The 27535-nt window shown below is 44.4% G+C and overlaps 2 protein-coding genes across 2 annotated transcripts in view; one reads left to right on the plus strand and one right to left on the minus strand.

Annotated features, from left to right (window-relative positions):
- Nucleotides 1-21647, plus strand: part of TNKS (tankyrase) — a 127758-nt gene extending 106111 nt beyond the window's left edge. The window contains exons 16-27 of the mRNA XM_063421721.1: nucleotides 1490-1709; nucleotides 1980-2089; nucleotides 4577-4765; nucleotides 6103-6340; nucleotides 7019-7101; nucleotides 8800-8920; nucleotides 9552-9649; nucleotides 11001-11075; nucleotides 12374-12479; nucleotides 13338-13524; nucleotides 14291-14447; nucleotides 16355-21647. Coding sequence (XP_063277791.1) covers nucleotides 1490-1709; nucleotides 1980-2089; nucleotides 4577-4765; nucleotides 6103-6340; nucleotides 7019-7101; nucleotides 8800-8920; nucleotides 9552-9649; nucleotides 11001-11075; nucleotides 12374-12479; nucleotides 13338-13524; nucleotides 14291-14447; nucleotides 16355-16441 — 1671 coding nt within the window. The 3' untranslated portion in view covers nucleotides 16442-21647. The remainder of the gene's footprint in view (nucleotides 1-1489; nucleotides 1710-1979; nucleotides 2090-4576; nucleotides 4766-6102; nucleotides 6341-7018; nucleotides 7102-8799; nucleotides 8921-9551; nucleotides 9650-11000; nucleotides 11076-12373; nucleotides 12480-13337; nucleotides 13525-14290; nucleotides 14448-16354) is intronic.
- LOC134563621 (dual specificity protein phosphatase 4) lies at nucleotides 18748-26924 on the minus strand. Its single transcript, XM_063421722.1, has 4 exons — nucleotides 26444-26924; nucleotides 23534-23670; nucleotides 22897-23116; nucleotides 18748-22761 (listed from the first exon to the last, which is right to left on the minus strand). The coding sequence occupies exons 1-4, from the start codon at nucleotides 26835-26837 to the stop codon at nucleotides 22376-22378; spliced, it is 1137 nt and encodes a 378-aa protein (XP_063277792.1). The 5' UTR covers nucleotides 26838-26924; the 3' UTR covers nucleotides 18748-22375.
- Nucleotides 26925-27535: the final 611 nt, after the last annotated feature.

Below are 27535 nucleotides of genomic sequence, written 5' to 3' on the forward strand. Positions count from 1 at the left end.
TTTCACAAGATAAGAGCTAAATATGCTCTTAAGGTGATACAGATGTAAACTCTCTGGGTGTCTGTGGATATGTGCTCACACTGCAGTTTACTCAGGGTTTCTCTTGCTGTGTCTTCCATGCCAGCTGGCAGTGTTGTCCGTTCTGCTGAGTTGTGGATGTTGAGCTTGACTCCTCCTGACTTGTGCTCCTTCTCTCCTGGTCTGCTTGAAGAAGAAAACAAAAATAAACAGGCATTTTGGAGACAATGTCTTTTTTAATCACTTTTCTCTGAAATTAACCAGCTTCATTTATTTCTGTACCTTAGAAGGGGTCTCAGAAGACACTGCCTCTTCATTCAGATATTTATTTTGGGATATATTTGAATAGTTCCAATTTTGATGCATTTTAAATTAAGGGATTTCAGGTCATATCTTAGAGAAGTCATTGCAGTCTGAAAAGCTTTGCATGAAGAACACTGTCTTCCTAAAAGAACCACATATGTGGAAACTGGTTCTGTGTAATCAATACTCTGTCCCTTTCTGTCTCTTGCTCTTTATCCTTTACACCATGAGCACAGTTGTACTGCTCCCAAATACAAAGTAGTTCATTTCCTCTGTTTTCCCATTCCCAGTCCAGTGGGAAATGGCAGGGATTGGACCACTGTGTTTGACTATTCCAAAGAGGTCAGCCGGGGAACTATAGCACCACCAGCTGCCTCTGCTTTATCTATCTTTGTTTTTTCCAACTGCTGTTGAGAGTGAATAGGAAAGGAGCTGTCCTCCCACAAAACTGAATGTGGACGTGACTCACACCATATGCTGTATGTAGTTGTATGCTCCCCTTCTCATCCCCCTGTGCTCCAGTACTGTGTTCTTATCGCTGCCAGATCTACATGTTTTATTAACAGATATACTCCAGCAGTCATCCAACTTCCCTTGTCCACCAAATTTTTTTATAACTTCTTCCAAAGACCTGTAAACTGCTTGAGATGGCGCTGTTATCTATCGGAAAGTGTAGAGAAGAGTATTTTGCTAGTTCCCTTCTGAAACAAGCGTCTTTCAGTACCATGGCGACATTTAGTAAAACTCAGAGACAGAGACTGGCTTTACTAGCTCAGAAAGTTATGCTCAGGAAATACCTCTGCCAGCCATTTGATTCCTGCCAGTTTTCAGGAGAAGAGGAGGACTGGCAGCAAGAGACTTGCAGTTGGCTTTTCTTTCACGCTGCTGTGACAGTAAGAAATAGCTACATGCAGGGAATGCTCCTGAACATTCTTCAGTTGCACACAGAGCAGGGACAGTTCTTGCAGAGGATTGCTGTTCTGTGTTTCAGGCTAGTGCTTTTAGGCCTCAGCCTTCTGAATTCATTTGCATGTGCCTACTAATCTATACAACTATTACTTCATTATGGTAGGTCTGCAAAATCCCATCTTGTTTCACAAAATAGTGACAGTTACATACACTGCTCTGCACAGGATTGTGACACTAGTATTCAATTTGCTCTTTGCAGCATGGAGCTGATCCAACAAAAAAGAATCGAGATGGGAACACTCCTCTAGATTTGGTGAAAGAGGGAGACACAGATATCCAGGACTTACTGCGAGGAGACGCTGCCTTGCTAGATGCTGCCAAGAAGGGGTGCCTGGCACGAGTGCAGAAGCTGTGTACTCAAGAAAATATCAATTGCAGAGACACCCAGGGACGAAATTCAACACCACTGCATCTTGCAGGTGGGTAATGTGCCAGCTTTTCAAGGCTTGTATATTTATGGTAGGCCTACTGATGTAATTTGCCAAAATCAGGATTGGTATAGGAAGAGTTTCCCAGAGAAATATCCTGTACAAAGAGTTAACTATAGGCCCTGTATTTCAGGAGGTAATATAATTACTAGGGAAGAGGAACTTCTGCAGTTGAAAAATTGCCTTAGCTTTTCTGTCTAATATTTTTCTTTAGTTTAGCTCTCCTAATACCTAATTTCTTCTCCTGTGCTTTTTCTACAGCTGGTTACAACAATTTGGAAGTAGCTGAATACCTTCTTGAGCATGGTGCTGATGTAAATGCGCAGGACAAAGGAGGATTAATTCCCCTACACAATGCAGCATCCTATGGGGTAGGTGCAGGCAGTCCTGCCATTAGTAGAACAGCATGAGACTCCTTGAAGTCATATCCAAAGCTAGTTACTTTGCAGCTGTTTTGCTGTGAACACAGTTCAGGTTTTGAAGTATTTGTTGGGCTAAGTTGGCTGTTGTGGGTCCTATTTGCAGTCCTACACATGAAATAGGACACAGATTCAGGTGCGCTGTAGCAGTTAAATGCTGCAGTTTGGAAAGATCACTGCAATGTAGCTTTTATGCAGGCAAGCAGATGCACAGGATTGAACACTTTGGGGTGATATTTGAAACAGAAAAGACTTGAAGTTGTCTCTGAAAGACTTAGATGGAAGGAAGAAAAAATCCCAGGAGATCATGTGCAGATCATGACAGGGAAGTGGAGGTGCGTTTACAGTTGGTGTTTGGTGGGAATCTATTGCTAGAGTTGAAGGACTGCTGCATTTGTAATGTGGTTGTACTCCAGGGCAAGCCATCTGCTGCAGGGGGGATGCAGTGACAGATTCAAACCATTTTAATGAGGCAGGCCCTCTTTCCTCCACATAGGACTAAGCATCTGTGTCCCAGTTGCACAGATAATTGTACAGAGATACATAATAATTGCACAGAGATACATAATAATTGTACAGAGACAGTGCTTGAGAAGCTCCTAGCACTGTGCTTACAGTCAGAGAGAGGATCTTAAGCTCAGGAAGTAATGGGTTTGATGGTCTCATGATATGCTTTGTCTGTTACTTACCTGGCCCTGGCAAACGGACAGCAAAAATCTGGGAGAGGTGACCATAACAGAACCATGACTGCTTTTGTTTGAGAGCAAATGAAATAAAAAGTGCAGTGTTCACCTGGTTTTTAAGAAGAGCATCAATGGATCTTAATCTACATAATTTGTATTGGTTCTTAATGTCACTCTGGGATCCCGGTGTCCCAAAGAGCAAAAAGCCTCTAATCCGATGGAAGATTAGAAATGCAGCCCAAAATTATTTTATTTTATAGGGTTCTTCTATCAAGCAATATTGTTTATCAGCGTCTGCCATAAGCATTAATTCCCAGGATGCTGCTAAGATCTAGAGAGAAATTCTGTTGGAAATACTGTGTTCTTTTCTTTGGCATGAGAAAACAAAACATGCATTTTACACAAAACGTTTCTTATTGGCGTAGAGAAATGTCAGAGATTGGTTTTACCTGATTATGATTTCTAAAAATCATAATGCCAATCAAACCTGGTTGCCTTGCTTCCTCTAGGAAACATTAAAAATACAGTGGTTTATGCTTTTCCATCAGCTTACTTATTTAAGAGTTACAGCATACCTCTCCTGGCATCCCACACTTTTCTCTGAGCTGTCATCAGCCTGTTCAGATCTCTGTGATGGGAGGTAGAGAGGAGATGAGTACTGGTTTCACGAGTTCATAGCTGGCGAGTTTCACAGGCTCTGCCTTTTCCTCAGAAAATTTCTTCAGTTCTCCCACCCAGCACTTCATGCTGTGTCCCTCAATAGGGCTTTGTGGCAGAAAAATCACAGGAACAGCAATTACTTTAAAAGTTTGGCAGAGAGAAAATATAAAGTTGGTAGTATTTTCAAACCACACTTGTTCAGAGACCAAGCTGTTTTATGAGAGCTGCAAAGAGTCACTTAATTGCCATTGTAGGGAAAAATGAAATCCATTGGCAGTTCTTTGTGCTTCTGCTTACAATTTCAGTGCTTCATGCTCCTACCCACTCATTTTGACTACCTGCTTTCTTTTGTTTGTTTGTTTGCTGTCTTGCACAAGGAAGATCTACTGGTTAGAGGCAGGCAAAAATTCATTTCTCAATTTTCTCTGATTTTTACTTGGGAGACTTCAAGGGCAGTATATGATGGAAGCATGGGGTTATAAGTTCATTACTTTTATAACCCGTGTAAAACACCTGTTCCTTGTGACACTCATAATACATTTTACCAATTACAGCTCTCGTAAAATATGATTGAAGGTAGAACAGATCTGTGCTGGCACAGATGAGTTCAAAGTCTTGCAAGAAAGAAAGTACAACGAAGACTTCTGTGTACACACAGGGGTGGCTCAGTAGCACTACACATTGATCTTCAGAACTTCTAGTGTTGTGTTGCAAAATTTGCAGCCCAGTAAATTTACCAGTTCAAATTTGTTCACAAATATTTTTTTATGCAGGATTAAGTATCGTGTCTGTTCTTAGAGCTGGCACAAACTCCATGCTCTGCACGTGGGGTGATCCAACAGAAATCTGCTTCTGTGCTTGATCGCAGTTCTTCATGTGCTGGTGAATGATCTGGTAGTGCACAGGCACAGATGACTGTGGAGCTGTGGTATAAATTGGTATCTGGAGAAGTATGCTGCTCCTGTGACACTGGAGGCAGAATGAGTTACAGGAAAGAGAAACCACAAGAGTCTCTAGGCACCATTACTTCTAGCATGAAAAAGGAATGTGTGTTTTACCTGTGTCATGTTGATTAAGATGTTTTTGTGTTTTTCAGCATGTGGATATAGCAGCACTGTTGATCAAATATAATACGTGTGTAAATGCAACAGACAAATGGGCATTCACACCTTTGCATGAAGCTGCACAAAAAGGAAGGACACAGCTCTGTGCTCTGCTGTTAGCTCATGGAGCAGATCCAACCATGAAGAACCAAGAGGGTCAGACACCACTAGACCTGGCAACAGTAAGTTCATGTTAGCCAGCCACAGGTTGCTCTGGAGGATGTTCTCTGCATATTAAATTAATTTCTGTGGCTCCATGGCATCAGCAGTCCTCAGCTTCCATTGTGCTGAGGTGGAGAGAGAAAGCATCTCCTGAATCTCCACCTCTTTGTGGCTTCTTATCCACGGGACCAGGCATTTTCCTTTGGCTGAAATCTTAGCATGGCTTGTGACTTAAGGTTTGCTTCTCCTTAAGGATTCACTCCTGGGATCAATCTCCTCATTCCCAGAAATACTCTCTGAAATGTCTCTGATGATTGTCAGTCTGTGTACTCTTGGTGATTATTTCTTTGAACCTAGGAGGAACACCAGATGGGCTTTAGAGGAATGGGATCATTTTGTGGATTATTATGCTTAGTGCCTCCATATTACCTCAGTTCCGTTTTTTAAAATTAATTCCAAAACAACACTCCGAAGAATCCATTCTGCTTCCAAAATTTGTAGGTGGCTGTTAAACTTTTGCTAAAACTGCCATCTGTAAACTTTGTTGTAAATTATTTGAAAGTCTAATAAGATTATATGAACATGTATGCCCCAGCTTAAACAGTCTTGATGGAATAGATAATGCAACCAAATTGGATGCTGTGTCTGATCTCAGTGCAAGTATCTTCTGGGGTTTTTGATTTATTTATGGAGGATTCAAGAAATATCCTTCAGAGTAATCTGAGCTCTAGAAAACCTGCTTTGTGATGAGGGATATGAAAATCATTTGATTTTTCTGGGGTTAAAGAAGGATGTCTTAATCATGTTCTACAAGAACTTCTAAGGAGGAAGTTCTTGAAGATGAGGATGTTGCTAAATTTAGTCAATAAAGGCTAAATCAGCTGTTAGCTAAGATCATACTTCTCCTGAGCTCTTGTCCTTTTTTTGTTCTATTCTAACCGAAAAGATGTGCTTATAGGAAAGGCAGTGGTCGTCTTTCCACTGGAACCTTGTTCCAGTGCACCTGAAGCTGAGCCTGACAAAGAAACTAAAAGGTGGCATTTCCTGTACTAGGTTCTGAAGGATTTCAAATAAAACTGCTGCATTGTTCTCCCTGGCTTTAGCACATATAAAGTCATTGTGCCAGAAAAAAATTTACATGTAGCTTCTTACATACCTTTAGAAATGGGGAGAACCTGATTCACCAATGTCTTGAGCGGTGAACCAAAATGTTCTTGCAACCATGAATTCCCCTGTAACAGAAGCTGGCAGTTGTCCTTCTAATGGGGAAGAGAATAATCAAATAAAACAATTAAAAATTATTTCCAGAGATCAGTGGCTTGTGATAGTAGGACAAGGTGTTCTTTCTGTTTTTCAGGCTGATGATATCCGAGCTTTGCTGATAGATGCGATGCCTCCAGAAGCGTTGCCTACGTGCTTCAAGCCTCAAGCTACTGTTGTTAGTGCCTCTGTGATCTCGCCAGCATCTACACCGTCCTGCCTCTCTGCTGCCAGCAGCATAGATAACCTCACGGGGCCACTGGCAGAACTGGCTGTAGGAGGGGCATCAAATGCTGGGGATGGAGCAGCAGGAACTGACAGGAAGGAAGGAGAAGGTGCATTTGCTGCTCGACAAGTTTACACTGCCAGAAGTACAGTAGTTTAGTATCAAAATAGGCCTTGGTTTATCTGAAGAGCATTTCTGACTAGCCAGAAAATACTGTGCCATTTGAATTGTTATCTGTGTTTTAAAGTGTCTGATGCTTGTTAACTGTTCACTGTGAACTGTTCGTCTCTGCTGTCAGTTGTTAGGTCTGACTACAAATGCAGATCTGATTAGGTGCACAAATGTTCATTGACTTTGTAAGGAAAATCCAATGAGAATTATTTTGATGAAGGAGTTACGATTGTGATGGCTGGGGGATTTTGCCAAGGGTTTTTAAACGCTTTGATTAGTACCTGGAGTCCATGCTTTAGGTCAGAATCTAAGGGGGGTCACATAGCAAAACATACCCACCATTCTTCTCTTTGCATTATGAGCCTGTATTTGTCACAGATGGTTTTTGCGTTTAGTAGTTGATTCTGAAGAGGGAACGATGATGAGCTTTGCACAGAGCTTTGACATAATGGAAGTAGATTGTTTATTACAGACATAGACAAATTGATTGTAAAAAGAATCAGAGTTGAGAATTTTGAGAGGATCAGTGGTATTGCTTCATTTTTTTAAAGGTGGTTGGTTTGGTTTTTGCTACTTCAGATATACAGTATATAAAGACCTGTTTGTTCTCTTATAGTTTCTGGTCTTGACATGAATATTACCCAGTTCTTAAAAAGCCTGGGTCTTGAACACCTTCGGGACATCTTTGAGACAGAACAGGTAAGTGGCAAGCCTCATCTCTATCTCTGTGTTTAGGAGATAAACTAACATAATAAATTTGAGTGACATTTTCATTTTTCTAATTGAAAAAGGGAAGGGAAAAACCCAGACTTCACATCTATAGATAAACAATTGTGTTCAAGTTTTCTTTGAGTTTTCTGCAAATGACTTGCCAGATACAATATGATGAAATTGCAAAACCTATGAAAATATCTTTCTTTGTTGGATTCAAGTGTCAAGTCACTTTCACTTACACATACACTGTGACTGCCAATTTGGCTTGTATTCTGAGAGTTATTTTGAACCTTGTGAACTTTGAACATGATGACTATAACAAAGTTAGGTTCAAATGTCACCTGCATTTGTTCTTCAACAGTCTTGACAGCCAAACAAGCCTTTCACCACCTGTAGTGCTACATGTGCTACTTAGGTTAGATCTAGGAAACCCTCCAGTTTGAATATATGCTGAAATAAAAACCTAGCGTGGAAGTAGTCACACTACAGAATGCAGAAGCTACATTTCCTATTAGGTTAGGACTGTAGCATTTTCTTGGTTTTGCTGGGCTAACTTTCAAATGTCATTGTGAAACAGGGGAATAAAACCTGCAGATTTATCAATAATTCACAATATATGAAAAGAGTACAACTAATGTAAGTTTTTCAAGCTTACTTTTTACAGCAGAAGTACCTGTAATGTATTTGTAGATTACTTTTATGTACCGTTTCTTAAATTTAACGTGTTGCAGTTAGATAGATCTGTTTTCATGACTGAGATAGATGTACATGTGGAAGTGAAAGGTAGAAGTGCAAGAGACTGGATCTGATGATTATTTTTTACTCTGCCCTCTGCTGCTAATGTTTTTTTGAGGAATCAGGAAACAAAGTTTTGAAATGTAATACGCTATTTACAATTCTAGCTGTTTCTATAAAATGTTCTAGAAGGTACCTCCTCAAAGATAAAATATCAGAACTTTTTCCCTTCTGATACATGAAGCTCTTCTCTTTAAACTGCTTCTATACAGAAGGAACCAGCCTCAAACCAGCTTATATTCTTCTCAGGTTTTCTTACTATTTTTCATATCTTCCTGTTGCCTAGCTGGTTTTGTTCTAGTTTTGCTTCCTTAACTCCTAAGATGTTAAGATTTTCCCCTGCTAATAAGATTTAACAATGCAAATTGGATTCAATGTATTAATCATTTTGAAATCATCTAGCTCTTCTGTAAGTTTGTTAGCAGAAAGAACAAGCTCATCTTATTTAAGCTTATTCTTTTAAGCTGTTTTTTCCAAGCACTAGCTTCATGTGGACTTTTTCACCTTGACTCATTATTAGTAAGCTTGTAGAATATTAATTTCTGCTTGTGTAGTGAAAATAATGGATTGTACAATGCTGTGAAATGCTGAATGCTTCAAAAGCACTCCCATATTTGTGCCAGCATTTCAGTTCATCCCCCTTCTACCTAAGTAAAAATGTTCATGAGAACCAGCTCTTGTTAATTGGTGTGAGAGAAGTAAAAGTTTTGCACAACTTCGTGCTGTTTGCCAGAAGGTGGCAGCAAGCAGAAGTGAAGCAAAACATTATCTACCTTTATGCTCTTGGTTGCACCATGAATACTTCCCATTTTCTAAAGTGATGGGGCTCCAGCCTTGAAAGTCAAACCAGGTGTGGCAAGTGATTTTTGTGATCTTTCACCTTTCCAGATAACCCTGGATGTGTTGGCTGACATGGGACATGAGGAGCTTAAAGAAATTGGGATCAATGCGTATGGACACCGCCACAAATTAATAAAGGGTGTGGAGCGACTTTTAGGAGGTCAGCAAGGTAAGTATGGCACTTTTACTGGCTAGCCTAAGTGTAGCACACAACAGGCTCCCGTAAGTCGCGTTCTCTAAATGTAGGCATTGTCACCAAGTCTTAAAAGAATCTGGATGTCAGGAAAGTGTATTTGCTGCAGACATGGTGGCTGAGTCGGTTGTGATAGCTAAAGAATTTATTAAGGAGATGGGAGACTAAGTGATCACTTGCTTTTTCAGAGAATGGATACCCCAGAGGCAGCTTTAGAAGCTATGCCCATTTCTCAGGACTGTGTTTCACCCAGATAGGAGCTTTTGGATTGATTTGCCCTAATACCTACTCACAGGCCAGTTATAACCTGAACAATAGGCCTGATACAGGGTTTTAGCTGCCCCACGCTTCTGAGATGTTTCTACAGGAAGAGGAAGGAATAAAGGGCAGTCATATCCCACATGCATTTTTCTTCTCTCTTTTAAAGCCTCTGCTGCTAATGAAAGCACTTTCATCTTTTTGAGGTTGTGCTTATGCCTTGTGTTTATTTTGCATTTCCAGCTGTACTGGGGTTGTTTAAGAAGAACAGTGATGATGATGGATACAAATAGAGCTGGTATTGGTTTTTCCTGTTGATTTTTCTCCTTTTCATTTCTTCTCTTCGCAGGTACCAATCCTTATTTGACTTTCCACTGTGTGAGTCAGGGGACCATTCTCCTTGACCTTGCTCCTGACGATAAGGAATATCAGTCCGTAGAAGAGGAGGTAATCCAAGTCCCTTTCTTAATGCTTCAGAGACCACATATTTTTTTTCCACTGATAACCTGTCAGAGCCAACATGTGTAATACATGTTGAAAATGCTAAAATAGGTTTTGGTGTATGAATTGCATAGATCTGACATGACATTTAGGGTTCTTCAATTGGTCTTGTCATATAGAACAATGATAGAAATTATTTTGCTATGTCCTGCCAATTTTTTAATAAGCTATCTTTGCTCACCTAATGTTGTCCCAGTTTTATTTTGTTGTGGTTTAGATCTTGTCTTGATATTGTCTCATAGAGAGGGTTTGCACAGCTTCAGCTTTCTGTAGATAGATGGACCTGTAAAAATTAAAAGCTATGTGTGAAACCAAGGCATCAAGGCCTTGCAATTCTCTAGGCATTTTCTCATGTGGACCAGCTTTTTTCTTGTCTCAGTGGCTTAGTTAATCTGTAACCCAGATAAACAGCGCTTGGATAATTGAGAATTGACTGTAATTTTGCCTCCCACACACACATGCTCTTTTATTTAAGTAAACTACAGGCACATACCATTTTGAAAGCAAAAATCATAACAGAAAAGAGACTTCCTGAAGAGTCATGTTTGGTAGAAACTCCATTTTATGGTGCATTTGCTATTTGTGTCATTTTCCTACAGTATAGCACAGAAGTATTTGGACTATTTTAAAAGGTCTAGACAATCAGGATTGCTGCCAGCTTAGATGGACATATTTTTTATTAGTAGCTTCATAAACTGGAGTTTGTGCAGATCTTTTTTATAAACTTTTCTGAAATAAACGGTCAGTTGTCTAGTAAATTGGAATATTTATTTGAAGTGTTACAAAATATTGTTACTGTAGCTATAAATACTTCTCTAAAAGACACAAGGAAACTATTTCTGAGGGAATCAGAAATGCTCTTCTAATGACATAGGAGAATTTACAATGCAGGTATTTCCCTAATACTAAGAAACGCAAACAAAACTCATTAAAATCACATTTGTTATTACTATGAAGTAATATTTTTGTATATTAATTTTCAAAGATTTTTTTTCTAATTTAAAGGAGGTTTTCTAGCTGTATGTCATTTTGATAGCATGTACCATTATTCTCCTTTTTATTATGTGGATTTTTATTACAAGATTCCAGCTTCCCTACTGTGAACAGCATAATGTGTTGGGTGCTTGAGAAATTAGGGTATACCTCAATTTAAAATTGAGAGGTTTTTTAAACCTTTTAATTCATTTTCCATCAAGATTATTTGTTGTTGCCAGTGATATACTGAGACATTGCATGGACACTTTGCCTTGCTAGGAAGGCGTATGTGCTGAACATTCAGGTTTGGTTTTTTATGTAGATGCAAAGTACAATCCGGGAGCATCGGGATGGTGGGAATGCTGGTGGGATCTTCAACAGATACAATGTCATCAGGGTAAGTTTCAAAACCTCTAAGTTTTATGTGGATTTACACCAGCAGGCAGAATCAATTTAAGGGTTTGCCCTTTTATATTTAAATTTCTTTGTTGAAGTGATATTCAGGAGCAGAGTTTATGCAAGTGCTAAAATGAGTGTGTGCTGTGGACAGGGAGTGAGGGAGAGGTGACTTGGGCTCCTAAAGGAGTCTGAAGAACTGATGTTGAAGACACAGGTTGTGAAGAACCTGACTGAATTTCAGAAGCCTATAACGTCTGTATTTGACCCTTGCAACACAGACTTTTTTTTTCTCAGTGTAGTCTTTTCTTGCGGTTTAAAAGAACTTTGGGGTGTGTGTGTGAAAGGATGATCATGACCTCTGATAAGAAATTTGTCTCCCTGTGCGAGTTTCCAGCTTAACACCACCTCCTTTGACCTTGCCAATTAGAAAATGCATTTTCCAAGCCATGGTATTCCAGGAAATAGTGTTGTCTTTCTAAGGCAAAGTACACTTTCTGCTTTCTTTTTCTGGGGAGAAGGAAATAGAAATCCAGAAAATAGTGTTGTCTTTCTGAGGGAAAGTACACTTTCTTCTTTCTTTTTCTGGGGAGAAGGAAATAGAGGGAATCAGAACAGAACTTGGTTTCTGAGCTCCAGCAAACCTGTGCTGCCTACCTCTTTGAGAAGTAAGCCTGTGCAGAGCCTTTGCAACTTGATCCAATAGATCATGCATCCTGAAGTAAACTCTGCTTCCATTCTACTCCCAACCAATGGTGAAGTCCTTTACAGAAACCACAGTGGTATTAGAGCATATGACTGAAATTAGATAGATAGATAGATAGATAGATTAGACAGCACACCTTGTTATTTCATGTGAAAAGAACCAAATACTGGTTCTTTTCATAAAAGATGAACCTAAACTAGACAGCAAGTTTCAAAGAGCTAGATGAGATCAGTCAACAGAGCTCAAAGCAGAGAGGGAAGGAGTTTCAGACAGTTCATAGTTCTTTGTGGTATTGCAGGCTCTGTAAGAGGAAGCCTGAAAGGTGTCCTTAAACCTGAGAACTTAGGCTGCTGTTTCGCAGTAGTTTTAACCACCTGTAGGCATGTGCTACACAGTTGTTTGAGAGACTTCAGCCTTGCTTGCAGAACAGCCATGGAGTTTCTTCATAGCATTCATGTGTCTTGCTGTCAGTTTCCCTGTCAAATTAATGCAAACTTCATGAAACTGTATTTCATTTCAATTGCAATTCAAATACGTGTGAGAGATTGAAGTGTTATGGTAACAGCATAGTTGTATCTCTTGTTCTATTGCAGATTCAAAAGGTAGTGAACAAGAAGTTGCGGGAGAGATTCTGTCACAGACAGAAGGAGGTCTCGGAGGAGAATCATAATCATCACAATGAGCGCATGTTGTTTCACGGTAAGGAAGTAGTGTCTCTTTGTATGTATTGGTATTTAACAAAAATCCCAAACCTTGCAAGGACCCACAGGCAATGTTGTTGCTGTGTCACCATCTTATGCAAGTAATTGTGTTTCTACACTGGAAATACAGGGGGTGCATTGGGGATGTGGGAGTGGTGGAGTTACTTTGTGTGGTTACTGCAATCCAAAAAGCTATCCTAGATAAGAAATACTTCTAGTATATTTCGGGTTTTTAAGAAAGAGGAAGGATTTTTGCTAAGCCATATCTTAGTCATTTCCAGTAAAGCTGCTGAGATGATGTTACATTGCTGTGAGGAAGACATGGTGTCTTCTGAATGACGGGAGCAGCACACAAGAAAAGCGTTTTACCCTGGTGCTTCAGGCAAGCAGCAGGGAAAGGAATCAAAACCAACCATGAGTTTCAGCAAGATTTCTCTTGAAATGCCTGCAAATGACAATTGCCTGAAGGTCCTTCTGCCCTAGATTGTTCTATGACTCTGTATAGGAAATGGGTTTTGGGTATGATTGTCCTGACACCTTGCCCCACCTTAACCAGTGCTGACTCCTAGGGAGGGTGTGCATTGGCAAGATAAATTGCTCCGAAATGTGAGTGGGGGGAAAGCCATTTAAAGAGATCTGTGAAATGAGTAAGAAATGAGTCACACGTGGGATTTTGGTATATAATGATAAATCCCACACATCACTGCATCCTGCTGAGTATTGCCCCCTTCCAGCTGACTGGGCACACTTTCTGGTATTTAATGGTCTATTTGAGGCAGATAAACTCCTCTTGACATTGAGTCTTGTATTACTATACAACTTAACAAGTATGTGTCTTTTTGTGTCACTGTTCTAGGGTCTCCTTTTATTAATGCTATCATTCACAAAGGATTTGATGAAAGGCATGCATACATTGGAGGAATGTTTGGAGCTGGAATTTACTTTGCTGAGAACTCCTCAAAAAGCAACCAATATGTGTATGGAATAGGGGGAGGAACCGGCTGTCCCACACACAAAGACAGGTCCTGTTACATCTGCCACAGGTAGGAGTCCAGCAGAGTTCCCCACACATAATTCTGGCTGTCCTGGTTTTTATGATCCTGGCATAGGGTGACCTGCAGACAAAGAATGGCCACTTGAGCTTGGTCATTGCAGGAAAAATGCAGTTTTCCATTTGTCAGGGCTGAACAAAAACAAATATAAATGCAGCAAGTCCCACAGGAAGGTCAAAAATTACAGCTAAGCATACAGTGAGTATAAATCAAAGAGAGCTGTGGCTCAGGAAAGAGGCTTGAAACAGCAAGTTTGAAAATGAAGAGTCAGGGCAAAATAGCAATTAAACTCCAGGCACTCTCAGAACAAACTGAAGTGCAAAGTGGTGGTCAGCAGTACAGTATTGTACTGTGCATCAGATAATTTTGGAGGTAGATAATTTTCAAACAGGACTTACTCACAGCTTTGTTTTGTCCTGGAGTAGATCAGTGTGTTTCTCACACTTTGACACCTGTCCATTCCCTGCTGGTAGGAACACAGAGAGTTTCAGCTTCTTTCAGCAGCTTTATATAAAATGAAGTAGAACAGGCTTCCATGTGAGGGCTAAACAAACTGTGTGTTTTCCCTTCTGTGTGTCATGAAAGATTTTTTGTGACAGGTTTTATACCGTCTTAGAACTGGTTTCTAAAAGTGTTTCTCTAAAAAAGCCTTGAGAAAATAATTGTAATGAAGTAAACTCAAAAGACTGAAGTAATTCTGGAAGCACACAACTCCTAGTAAGACATTTGAAAATGATACTCTCTTTTTTCATTTTAGACAAATGCTCTTCTGTAGAGTGACCCTTGGAAAGTCCTTTCTTCAGTTCAGCACAATGAAGATGGCTCATGCCCCTCCTGGGCACCATTCTGTTATCGGCAGGCCAAGCGTGAATGGACTTGCTTACGCCGAGTATGTTATCTACAGGGGAGAGCAGGTAGGTGGGTTAGCAAGGACTGGCTTTATAGAAGAACAGAGCTGGCAGCTGGAGATGGGGTGTGGCTGGTTTCCAGACCAAGTGTGCTGTGATAACGCTGCTGATTAGGTTGTTGGGTTTTTTTTCATTTAAATGGGGAAATAAACAGTGAACTGTAACTAGACAGCAAATGCTACTCCTGTCCACTGATCTATTCTTATTTATGCTATACAGAATTGCCTAATTTCACCTGTACAGCACTGATGGAGTCCATTAAGAATTGTAGCTTCTCTCAGTAGGCTGTCTTTCTCCCATTGCATTTTACTGGCATTACTGCAGAATCAAGGTCACATGCATTTCTGGGGCTCTAGTACATCTTGAAGGTTGTGGACTTTTTACCTGAGATTCACAGCAGTGACAGAGACTACTCTTAAATGGCAGCTGGAGCCTTCAAAACTTGATTTTTAATCAGCTAGACCTTGACTCTAGACAAGTGTTTTGCTTACTACTGTGGGTGGCTCCCATATCACCAAATGAAACGGAATAACCACAAATCTGTGTAGTCTGATGACAAACATCCCAGATCCTGAGGGAGCTGGCTGATGGTGTTGCCAAGCTGCTCTCCATCATACCCTGAGATTCTCAGTTGGTTGGAGCATGCTGCTGATAATACCAGGATCACGGGTTTGATCCTTCTATGGGTCATTCACTTAAGAGTTGGACTTGATAGTATCCTTGCAGGCCCCTTCCAACTCAGAATATTCTGTGCTTCTGTGACATTTGAAAACTCATGGCAGTCTGGCAAGGACCCCAGTGAATGGGAAAAGGGAGATACCACTCATATTTTTAAAAGGAGAGAAAAGTAGACACTCACCTACAGATAGGTGAACCTCACCTCTGTGCCTGGGAAGATCATGGAGCAGATCCTCATGGCAGGCACATGCAAGACCAGGAGGTGATTCAAGACAGCCAGCACAGCTTCAGTAAGCACAGCTTGTGCCTGACCAGTTAGGTGATTTTCTATGAAAGAGTGACTATGATGGTCCCACAAGGCCTTCTCTTTTCTGAACCAAGCAAAACCATCTCTCTCAGAATCTTCTTCTTTATGCTGTGCTCTCTTCCCCTGACTATCTTATTGGTCCTTTACTGAACTTGGCTTCAGCTTGTTGGCATCTTTCTTGTACTGGAGAACCTAGAAGTTGTGTGTGGTTTTCTAGATGTAGTCAAGTGAGTGCTGAATAAACAGCAGTTGCTGCAACACCTGATTTACTACATCACCTTTTCAGCTGAGTGGCTTCTTATTCTGCAGTGTTACAAGGAATTTATCTCAGGTGCCTTTGCTGGATTACATGAGGCTTCTTGTAAGCCCAGTCTCCTCTCATCTGTTGAGGTTCCTCTGGATGGGGCCCTGCCCTCCATCGACTTTAGCTTTGTTCTGGGAATGAACTGGCTAGCAATCGTCTCCAGGAAACACTGGACAGATGGACAGATGACTGACTGAGTCATGTGCTTTGAGTGGGCCAAGTATTTCACTGCCAGTAAAGTTACATAGCAAGTTATTGATCCTTCTGAGGTCAGACTTTATCAGTCACATGAGATTTTTTAATAACTTGACAGGTACTGACCAATTTGTAGGATCAGCTAACAAGGAGAGTAACTCTGAATTCCTGTTGCACACAATTTCTGGCAGTGACTGCGTGGAACAAATATCTTTCTTTCTACTTGTGTGTTAGCCAAGATGTTAAGTACATCCAGCAGATCCACATAAGTGCCGGCTAGGTTTGAAATCCACTTTTTCTTGCATGCTGTGAACACAGAGCTGATTCTTGTGCTGTCTTTCCTGGTCACTGTTCATTGAAATACAAAAACTGGAACTTGCTGAGTTACCCTTGCATAAACCAGGGCTTCTTGTCTTATTTTACTTTCAGGCATACCCAGAATATCTCATTACATACCAGATTGTGAAACCAGAGGCTCCCTCACAGACAGCAACAGCAGCAGAACAGAAGACCTAGTAGCTTCAGAGCAGTGGAGAAGGACGTGACTTCAATCTTGGACAGGATGGATATGTGTTTCAAAAAGTCAGAATCCCATAAAATTCTTAACAACCTGGAAATAAGCTGTATGTCTTTTATAAAGTATTGCTGTCTTGATGAATATGATACGAGTAATTCTTGCATACTCAACTGCTACTGTTCCTCTTGAGGAAAGTTTACAAGGGACTGCCTTTTAATAACATATCTCAGGCTCCTAGTCTCTGCAGTTACCATGTGTAAAATAATATTGTTTTGATCTAGACCTTGGGAACATTATTGTGCAAATGGAAATCTTCATTGGTGCCATCTCACATGTTAAAATTTCAGACACTACTTTTCTAGTTATTTTATTTGCAGATAAATTGCATTAAGCCCATCATTTTCTTTTCAGCATACACCATTCATTTCCTATTTTCAAGAGATCCTATTTATTCTCCTTTTGTATTCTGAAGTTGAGCCGGAACCTTCTTGAAGATATTTTGCACAAAGTCAAGTTGACTAAAATTGTTAACAATGCAATATAAATTTCATCTGAGGAGGGGCTAGGTCAAGTTCTTCAATACAGGGGTTTTTTTGCACACCTCTGAGCAAACGATAACGTGAGTGAGTGTAACTTTGGAGTGGAAACAGGTGATGTCAGTTTGCTGCCTTGTCTGTGTGAGTTTTCTGGGGGAAGCCCTGGGAAGTGTTTGCAAGGGTAAAACCAGCTCTTGTGCTTAGAAGAACTTCATGAAACAGATCCATGCCCTCTGCTGGCATCTTTAAAAGAACATTTTACAAGGCTCCTGTTAAGTACATGCGGCTTGTGAAATGTTCTCCAGTTACAGCAGTGTATGGTTTTGCTGGGAGAAGCAGGTGAAGAGTCGTAAAATTTCGTACAGGAGGGTGTATCTGGTTCATGTCCCTCAGTAAGATGAGACCCAGTAAATGGGTTTCAGGCTGGTAAGGGAGAGTGTATTACAGCAGTTTCCTGTCACAGCTTTGTGTGTGACATCACAGTTAAAGAGCTTAAGGGATTTACAAAAGTAATAATTTTTTTAAATATCGATTTTACATTTTGATGAGAACAAAATTTTAAAGTATCAGTTGGCAAGTGGATTTGTTTTCAGGTGTACCAGAGAACAAAGTTAGGATTTATTCACTTAATACCCTTCTTCCCAAGTTCCCAGGTTTATTTTGCTGGGTAGGAGAAAGTTATTTTTAAGCATTGCATAGCACAGCATCAAACAGTTTCAAAAGTCCCCCTCATGGTGGATATGGATTTAACAAAAGTAGAAACTGTTTCTTTATAGTGGTGTTTTACAGTTTCAGAGAAGGCTGAAGATTACTACCTGTTAATTTTTTTCCTAACAACCAGTACCAGGAAATGTGCTTCAGTGTTGACCATATAACAACTGGAGGAAGAAAATGTTTCTTTGGACACAACATGTTGTACATTACCCCATCGACCAGCACTATTTAGTGTCTGATGATCCAATTCATGCATTCAGGTCTTATCCCCCTAAAGCAAGAAAGCAACAGAATAGTGTGCACATAGTTCATAAAAATATATGTGCTCCAAACAAGTGGGGTTTTGCGAACATGTTTGTATAAAACAGATTTAATCCTGAAAAGTGTTTCACTTTCAGCATTAAGACACAACATTTTTATTTTTAAGGTTAAGGCATTAATGTTAAAGCAAGTCATCCTCATAAGAAATATCAACCACTGTAAAATCAGTCATTTGATGCAATATGGCTACCTGAAAATCATCTGTTTGTAATATCTCTAAAAAACCCTTAGAAATAGCAATACTCCAACAGAATTTGAACTCTGAGTTTTACTTTTCTTGAGCTGACAGTGGATATAGGGTTCTTGCTTAATTTTGTGACCTGATTAAATATGTAGCTTTGAAGTCCCAGCCAGGCGCTAGCCTAGTTGTCCTTTTAAACAAGTTTCATTTATGAAATTGGGTGCTTGTGTTTTGGCTACTTGTTTCATAGTGTTAGGCTTGCAAAGATCACCACTAGGCTTTGAAGCTTTGTATTCACCATTTAAATTTGGCGTTTGTTTTTGATTTAGTTAATAATGGAGTGAGGGGATGTGCCTATCTGCACTAGGGTTTCAGATGGCGACCAGAGCGAGTGCTGCTCTCCATCCCCAGTTAGACATAGTTTTAAATGGTGAAACAGCTGTGCTGCTTAGGTGAGCAAAATGGTTAACGTGGGTGTGAAAGTTAAAAGCTTTACATCTTTCAAAAACAAGAACAAATGTAAAAAGAAAAACCCCACTGAACCCACACCGGATGCTGTTCTTGCTTGTTGTTTCCTGTGTGCTGGTTGAACTAAGGGCTAGTCTGGATTCCTTTTGCAGCCTGAAACTTCTAGAGGATAAAAATAGCCTGGAGGAGACTGAGACCTCGTTAGGGTCTTCAACATCCTCATGAGAGGAAGTGGAGAGGCAGGTACCAATATCTTCACTCCCATGACCAGTAACAAGACTGGTGGAAACAGCATGAAGCTGAGTCAAGCGAGATTTAGGTTGTATATTAGGAGAAAGGATTTTCACCCAGAGATTGGGCACTGGCACAGGCTCCCCAGGGAAATCGTCACAGCACCAGTCCTGACAGAGTTCAAGAAGCATTTGGACAATGCTCTCAGGCACAGGGTGTGACTCCTGGGGCTGGTCTGTGCAGAGCCAGGAGTTGGACGCAAAGATTGTGACAGGTCCCTTCCAACTCAGCATATTCTGTGATTCTACTTTCCAGTATCTTTGAACTGCCAATGTTAATGTCTTGGTGTTCTGTGCAGAGTAAAGGTGCTGTGTGAGGAAATCATTTTGCAGTGGTTTTTGTCTCGTGATGACGTGATCTCATATCCGTTTGTGGCCAGACACAGAGGAATACCCAGGCCTGATGATGCATCTGTGTGTTGTAGACACCTGTGCAGGAGTAGCGTATGTTGTCATAGCTCCTCTTACAGTTCAAAACAAAGTGAGGATTTGCCCATCAATATCAAGTTACCTGGGAAAAGCCCGGTCGTTGTGGTAGTAGAGCTGCATTTGGCAGGCTGTTAACAGTACAGAGGTGCTGCTTTAGCTGGAGGAGTTAACGACAATGAAATCTTAAAAATGCCATGACCCCTTAACCAGGCCGTTGCTGCCTCCTGAGGAATGAAGTTTTTGACCTCCCGAGAAGAGCAGTCCCCTGCATACTAGGATGCTCATTTGCAGCATTGGATCACCGGTGGAGGCACAGTAGGAGCTGAGGACGTAAAAACACTGGGCTAGGCCCTCAGAGGCTTCAGAAACCAGGGGCAGAAACTTGGTGTCTGCTGGCACAAGGCACAATGTGTCTCGCAGGCCTGTTGATTTTTGTCAGTGTCCCTTTGAAACTTCTTTGTAGTTTTGTGACAGGACCTTAGTAAGCAAAAGAGAAAGAAAAGTCACCATCTAACAAGGGAGGGAGGGTTCTGCTCTCCATCGCTGAAACTGTTTCCATGAGACTGATGACTTAGATACCTGGTGCAGTGACACTGCAGTCTGATTGCTGTCAACAAAATTTTTGTTAGGATTAAAAGCAGACAGTACAGTACCTTAATAAGGTATATTTTATTTTCTCATTCTTATTTTTATCTACCAGTTATGTTTCATCCCAGCTCCACAGAGACTGTTACAAACTTCTTACACTAGTTCTACCATGTTGCAGTCACTATTGGTTTTCTAACCTGTTTTGAGTGTTTGCATGTGATGCAATTGAATCCCAATGCATTATGTAGCAAGAATTTATTTTGCCTGCAAACTTAAACTTTGCTTGTTATGGGGATACCACAGAAGAAAATTCTATGCTGAAGCAAAGAGAAAAACCCTGCAAAATGTTCTGCATTGTTGGCTTTGGTGGGCAGCAGACACAGAAAAGACATATCGTATATGGGAGAGAGTAGCTCCTGGAGAAGGGCACTTTCTCGGCTCTGGAAACCAACTGTTCCTACTGTTTGTTGTATGTTTGGAGAGGTGTCTGCTCCCTGTGAATGTGCGGGGCGCTGAGGGATGCAAATATGTGCCACTGCATGGCTTGTGAGAGCTACTTAAGTCGATGGCAAATCTCAAAAAAGCCTCCTGCAGCCCTACAATGACATCAGTTCTTCAATATGGGTAAAAGGAAGGGTCCAGCCACACAACAGATTAGTTTGAACATTGCTAATCATTCTCAGAAGCTGAATGTCAGGAAATGTGTGAATTTATTTTCAGTGGGATTTCTCTGTTTCCGTGGTTTGGATTTGCATGCTTCAGTTATGTTGAGCTATTTGTGCAGCATTGTAAGCTGTGCTGCAGCCTGGATTGGGAAGACCTGGGAAAGCACCTATTTGGTTCTTGCCTCATGTACCAAGTGGCTTGTGAACCTCCACAGCTTGAACCCCTTGGTGATCAGAGGTGCTGGCTTGGCACAGTCCAAAGCATGTTCTCCTGGTCTTTCCGAGAGTGGCAGGACAGACGTGCAGAGATGGAGTGGCAGTGTTCCCACCTCTCTGAACAGAGTAGATGTGAAACCCAGGGGATTGGGGAACACTGTATGTGTTAAAATCTCTGAAGCAAGGTGAATGAGCTTGGGAATAGGGGACATAGGAAGTAGATACATTTCCATTACACTGACACATACGCCTGTCAAATCACATTACCTGACTGGATTTGATGTATCCATCTTGCTGAACCTGTTGGTGGCAAGTTTTAGTGCTGGTCCCATTAATTGCTAATGTAGATTATTAGAATTTGCTATTACAAATGATTTTGACACTTTCTTAACATCTGCAGAACTTGCTTCAGCTTTAGAAATTGAGATGGGGATTTTCTGTGCTGCAGTCCCATGAGCTTGTGCTTTGTTGTTCCTAATTGCTTTCTCTGGCAACCCAGATGCAATGTAGCTGGGAGCTGAATTTCTAGACCTTTTTTTGTGTAACTTGTTTTCATAACTAGCCCTGTATGTGTCTTCTCTGGGTTGCCAATTACATGGAGCTGGGATATCATTTATTTATTTCTTCTGTTACCTTCTCTCTTGAAGACAATGGGCAGTTTCTCAGCCTACCTACACGGTGGACTTTAGGTAACATCTCTGTAACAACTGAGTTTGATCTATAAATGTGCTTGGCTAAATGTCTGATCTGCAATACTTGTAATAGTTTAAAAGTCAATAAATACATTTTTAACAGTTGCTCTGTGAAAATGGCATTTGTGCACAACCTGCTGTTTTGTCTTGGTCTTAGGACAAATTTGCTCCAGCCAAATTGTTGAAAACGGTTTTATTTTTATTTTCTCCAAACAATGTTCTCCCTCCCTCAGGCAATAAATAAAAAGTTAATTTCTAGAAAAAAAAAACAAAAACGAAACAAAACCATACATATGTACATCAGCCCCAGCTGCTGGCAGGGCTGAGGTTGAGTGCAGGCAGCCAGCCCTGTGCCACCACTCCTGCCCGCCCCAAGGCCCTGCCTGCAGCTCTGCTTCTGTCTGGCTCAGGTAAGCAGCATCCACCACACACTCACAGGTCTCTCTGCAAGGGAGAAGGCTGCTGCACAATGAAACCTTGTCAGCCTAGGTGAGCTGAGGGCAGAAACATGGGGAGAAGGGGAAGTGTGAAAAAACAAGATAGTAAAATAGGGGTGGAAACACATGGAGACCAGGCACTTGAGGAAACCCAGCATACTATTTTTTTTCCTCCCCCAAAGAGCCTGGACAGTGTCAAGGTTTGTGGCTTTTACAACTTCGTGCTTTCAAAACATAACAAAAAGCAAACAAACCAAGATGAGGTAAGAAATTTCTCTACAAAAAAGATGTCGAGTCCAGGGTGAATGGCAGTGTCCGGCACTATTGCTTAACATCACAGGGCTCCACGCCCCCTGCACGCCTGGCACTGCCTGCCCGGCCGGCCTGGGCCCTGAGCTAACAGCTGGGCGACGTGGTGATGGGGCTGTGCAGGTAGGGGAGGCTGCTGGGGGTGGCATGGACAGCGACAGACACGGGGAAGCTGAAGACAAACTGCGAGGTGGGCGTGGGGGTGGCCTTGCCCCGCTCCCGCAGCGTCCCCGAGGGGCTGACGGCCTCCACCGCGTAGGAAGTGGCCAACACCTGCGACTCAAACTGCAGCAGCTGCCCCATGAAGCTGAAATTGGGCGAGATGATGCTCCGGCGCTGCTTGACAAACTCGAAGGCCTCCTCTAGCTTGACGCGCTTCTTCATCATCAGGTACGCCAAGCAGATGGTGGCTGAGCGGGAGATGCCAGCCTGGCAGTGCACCAGGACCCGGCCACAGCACTCCTTCACTGAGTCTGGAGGGCAACAGGGGCGAGAGGTGAGACCCACACCCTGCCACCACGGCCCAACCCCTCACCAACCCTGCAGGCGGTGGCTGACCTCCCTCCCCCCAGTGCCACCAGTGGACACTTCTCTGCACGGGCACTCACCAATGTACTCAATTGCCTCCATGAACCAGGAGCTGATGTCAGCTTTGTGGTTATCCTCCACAGGGATACACTTGTACTGGTAGTGCCCCTCGAAGTGGTTGGGGCAGTCTGAGGAGACGTTCAGCAGAGCTGTGATGCCAAGTGCATCAAGCATGTCCCGCCGGGCCGCGTGGTAGGCGCTGCCAAGATAGAGGAAGGGAAGGATTTCCACAGGCCCACCCTGTTACAGAAAAAGACAACAGATATGGGGGTTAACCAGGGGGCAGTGGCAGGTAGGACACACATCCCGATGTCTTGGAAATGTCGAGCTGTGCAGCAACCTGGCACCTGATCCAGGGCCCTCAGGGGAGAGAGCAGAGGCTGCCTTCCTAAGGTGCTGAACCGATTTCAGCCTTTCCTCTCCCTCTCTGTCCTGTTCAGGAACAGGCAGGTGTGGGTTAACAGGATTTGGGTTTGTCCACTCTTTGGGGCACAGAAATAGCCTAGGATTAGGAGGACCACCAAACTTTCCCATGACAGGAAAGAAACCAGGGCTCTGCAAGCCCCAGCTGAGGGAGAGCAGAGGGACTCCCATTGCAGCAGGTTGCAATGCTGGAAGGGCAGTCAAAATAGCTAAGCACTGGGCTTTTAGACATACCTGGTCATGAAAGGGTGTCCCACAGGAACTGCAGCCCAAATCCAGGGGCTCAGCGCTGGTAGGGGGTGACACATTGCTCAGGGACTTGGTTTTTGCACAGAATTCAGGGTACTCCGAGGAGAAGCGCTCATAGCCGCCTGCAAGAAGAGACGCACAAAGTGTTATACCAGACCACGTTCGCAGGACTACAGAACGGAGGTGGAGATGCCCTTGGCCACTAGATGATGCTACAGCGATGGAGAGTGGCCTCCTGCCCCAGGAGGAGCAGCCAGGCTCTCGGCAGCAAGGGCGGAATCCCTGAGGTCCCACCATTCCCCTGGAGCCAGAGCACCAGGAGGGAGCAATGATCTTGGCCACCCGAAGTCTCTGGTCCAGGGTTCGGTCCCCTGCATATTGCCAGCCAAAACCCCAGGCTGAGGCCAAGGTTGCTTTCTGAGACAGAGGGAAGAGAGGATTTATTTCCAGCATACTTAGACTTAAATGGGAAAAGCTGCTCCAAGGCCAAAGACTGTTCAGTTCTCATCATTGCTTGACACATCATATCCTCACAAAAGACCGGCAGGTCTCCCATTCCCAGCTTGACCCTCCAGCTCAGAGCTCCCAAACAACAGACCAGGAAAGCCCCGGCTCTGGCCAGGTATAGCCAAGCGGATCCCACAGCCAAGCTGCCCTCAGAGAGAGGTGTCTGCTGCCTACCACAGACACAGGTGCAAGCTGGCATGCAAGGACACATGGAGCAGCTTGCTCCTCTGACCTGCTGCTGGGGCATAAGCACAGGAACATCAGGGCTTCATCATGACAGGCGAAACAAGAGCAAATCCCAGTGAGTTCCCAGGACGGACAAACTGCAGTGTTGATTTGCCAATAAACACTTCTGGTGAGATTTCCTTCTCTCTTTGAAATCAAATCAACTATCCTGACATCCTTGTAGGGTCTGGCTTTGAGCCTCAAAATCAGTGAAAATCAAGTATTTTACTATCACCATAGGACTCCAGCTAGATCACACCCTGACTCCCAGGATGGTTCTTGAAGTCTCAAACCAACTCCAGGACCTATGCCTGCAGATTTCGGCTTACCAGGGCATACAACGGGACTCTCCTTTCTTATCCAGCCTTAGCTCTGAGACTGCCCTGAAGAAGGCTGGATATTCAAAACAATGGATGCGAGCATCTCAAGCAGCCCAGGAATCCCTAGGCAGCTAGAACCCAGTACTGCCAGCATCCCAGTGTCTTTTGTTGTTTCCTTCCCCTAAAAAAGGAAGGGCTCTAGTACCTTAAATCAGAACCGTGCAGATGCATCACTGCATTTGCATTGTCCCTCCCACGCAGCCAGGACAGCTTGCAGAGGCTTCATTTGCCTGGCCTGACATCCCCTTACAGTCCAACTGCTTCTATTTGAAAGGGCATCTAAAACCAAGAGCCCTTGTTAAACTACTTCCAGGGATCTTGAAATCCCTGGATTGACCACATCGCACTCCAGTGGTCATAGCACCATGAGAGGCAAAAGCTGCCCAGGGCGATGGGCAGAAACATCTTGGAAAGAATGGTTCTTGGAAAGAAAAAGAGATCTTTCCAAATGTTTCTCTTCAATGAATCTCATCAGATTCATTGATTCAGCAGCTGCTGGCTGTGCACGCCAGCCCTGTCCAGTGCAGGAGCAAGGCAGAGCAGGTGCCCATGGTCAAGCAACACCCAGCCAGGCAGTTTCACAGGGAATGTGGCAGCAGCCTGACCTGCACCAAACACATCTGGATCTTCACCGTGACATGCACCCAACAAATGTGCACTTGGGCACGCACAGCTCTGAGTTAGTGTAGCTCTCATGGAATCAGAGCAGGATCATTTTAGTAGCTCTGTGGTACACAAACAGACTGTAGTGCTGAGACTGAGTCTCTCGGAGCCCATTCCTTAAAAGGGCTCCCATTCCACCCAGCCTCCCACAAGAACCACAGAGGCACCAGAAGCTCTCAGCTGACAAAGGCCACCCTTGAAGCAGAGCAGCATTTCCTGCCACATGCGTGGCTCCAGCACCACGCTGGCTCATGGTGAAGGAGCCCGCTCCTGAGCGAGCCCTTGCTATGCAGGCACTCCCGCAGCAGCACATCGTATCGCATCCTCGCAGCAGCTCCTGCTGCTTTTACTGTATCTAGTACAACTGAAGTGCTAGTTCCTCCATCTATCAAGCCTCTTAATGGATTTGCTGCTCTACATACACATCCTCACCCCTGCTGTAAGTAAGCCAAGGAATAAATTGACTCTCAGGCTGTAAAGAAAAAAGAAAAACCCCCACAGAGCTCATCCAGGAACCCCAGCTGAGCACCCCCCGCCCGTAAATCATCTCACGGCAATTCTCAGGACCAGCAGCTCCAAATGTGCACAGCTTCTCATTTAATACGCGGCAGAGTGGGGGGGAAGACCTGATCCCTGCTGTAGTCGCAAAAGAAGCACGGAGGTACCCCCGCGTTTTCTGCCGGCTGCAAGGGGACTTCGCCGTGACAGCAGGAACTTGACCCTGCACAAACTACCTTTTCTGCACCGTGGGGCTGGGGATGAACTCAAACAAATCGCGGGGAGTTTCCCCCAAACACTAACTTCCCTCAGGTCCCAGGCAGGGTCCCGGTCCCGCTCGATGCCCCTGAGCCGGCTCAGACCGCCCGGGCTCCCACGCGGAGCACTGACGGCCACGCTGCGTCCGTCCCGGGACCGCAGCTCCGGGGCAGCGCAGCCCCGGTGCCTGCGGCCCCAGCGCTCCCAGCTCCTGGCAGGACAGCCGGAGGAGGGAGAAGGCAGCGCCTAGCCCGGGGCGCGGCGAGGCCGGGCCCCCGTTCCCGGGCGGGGGCAGCTGTTCCCGGCCGGTTCCCCCGCGCCGTTCCCGGTGTCCCCGCCGTTCCCGGTGTCCCGCCCGCCGTACCTGCCAGGAGGCGGATGTCGGCGCGCGCCGTGTCGCGGCGGAGCGCGCGCACCACGAGCGCCACGGTGCTGTCCTCGCGCAGGGCCTCCGCGCGCGGGCTGCGCTCGTCGTACACCACGACGGCGGCATAGAGCCCGGCCCGCAGCCGCGCCCGCACCTCGCCCTCGGCCGGCAGGATCTGCTCCAGGCTCACGGCGCCCTTGGCCCGCCGCCGCACGATCGTGTTGCAGCGCACGTTGAGCGCGCCGCGGATGTGCCCGGCGCTGTGCGCCAGGAAGGGGCGGCAGTCCAGCACCAGGCACCGCGCGGCGCCGCCGGGCGCGGCCTCGTCGCGGCCCACGAGCCGCCGCAGCGCGCTGCCCTCCATCTCGCGCAGCCCCTCGGTGGCCACCATGGCGGGGGGAGCTCCCGCCGGGCCCCGCGCCCGCCGCCCGCGCCGCTCGCGCACCCCCGCGCGCGCCGCGCGCAGCCTTTACTACCCGGCGGCGGCCGGCGCGCGCCCCCGCCCCGCCCCGCCCCGCCCATTCACGGCGCGCGGGGGACTCATGAATGGAGGGCGGGCGGCGCGCGGGTGCGGCGACGTCACCGCCTCCATTCACAAAAAAAAGAGAATCCGGCCGCGCCGCGGGTTGTGAATGGCGGAGAGCAGCGGGCCGCGCCGCGCCCTTGTCACCGCCGGGCAGCGCCGTGCCACCCCCCCGGGACCCCGCAGGGTCCCCGCCGGGTCGCACACGCTGCGGGGCACGCGCCTGTCTACAGACACACAGACACACAGACACTCAGGCACAGGCACACAGACACAGACACACACACACAGACACTCACACAGGCAGACACACATACATGTTCAGGCACACAGACACACACTCAGGCACACGCACATAGGCCGGACACACGCTGCGCACATTCCTCTTCCTTTGTCCCCTTGCTGCTGTTTTGTTAGGAATGCTTGCCGCGGCGGGGGCACTAAGCAGGTCCCTCCGGGTCCTTCTGACTGCATATCTTTCACGGCCACTCTTCCCCTGTCAGAAAAAGGCGTCTCATTAGCTGCAGAGCCCTAAAAACACTACAGCACCCTGCCTGTGATGCGAC

The sequence above is a fragment of the Prinia subflava genome, chromosome Z (genome assembly GCF_021018805.1).
Source record: "Prinia subflava isolate CZ2003 ecotype Zambia chromosome Z, Cam_Psub_1.2, whole genome shotgun sequence".
NCBI lineage: Eukaryota > Metazoa > Chordata > Aves > Passeriformes > Cisticolidae > Prinia > Prinia subflava.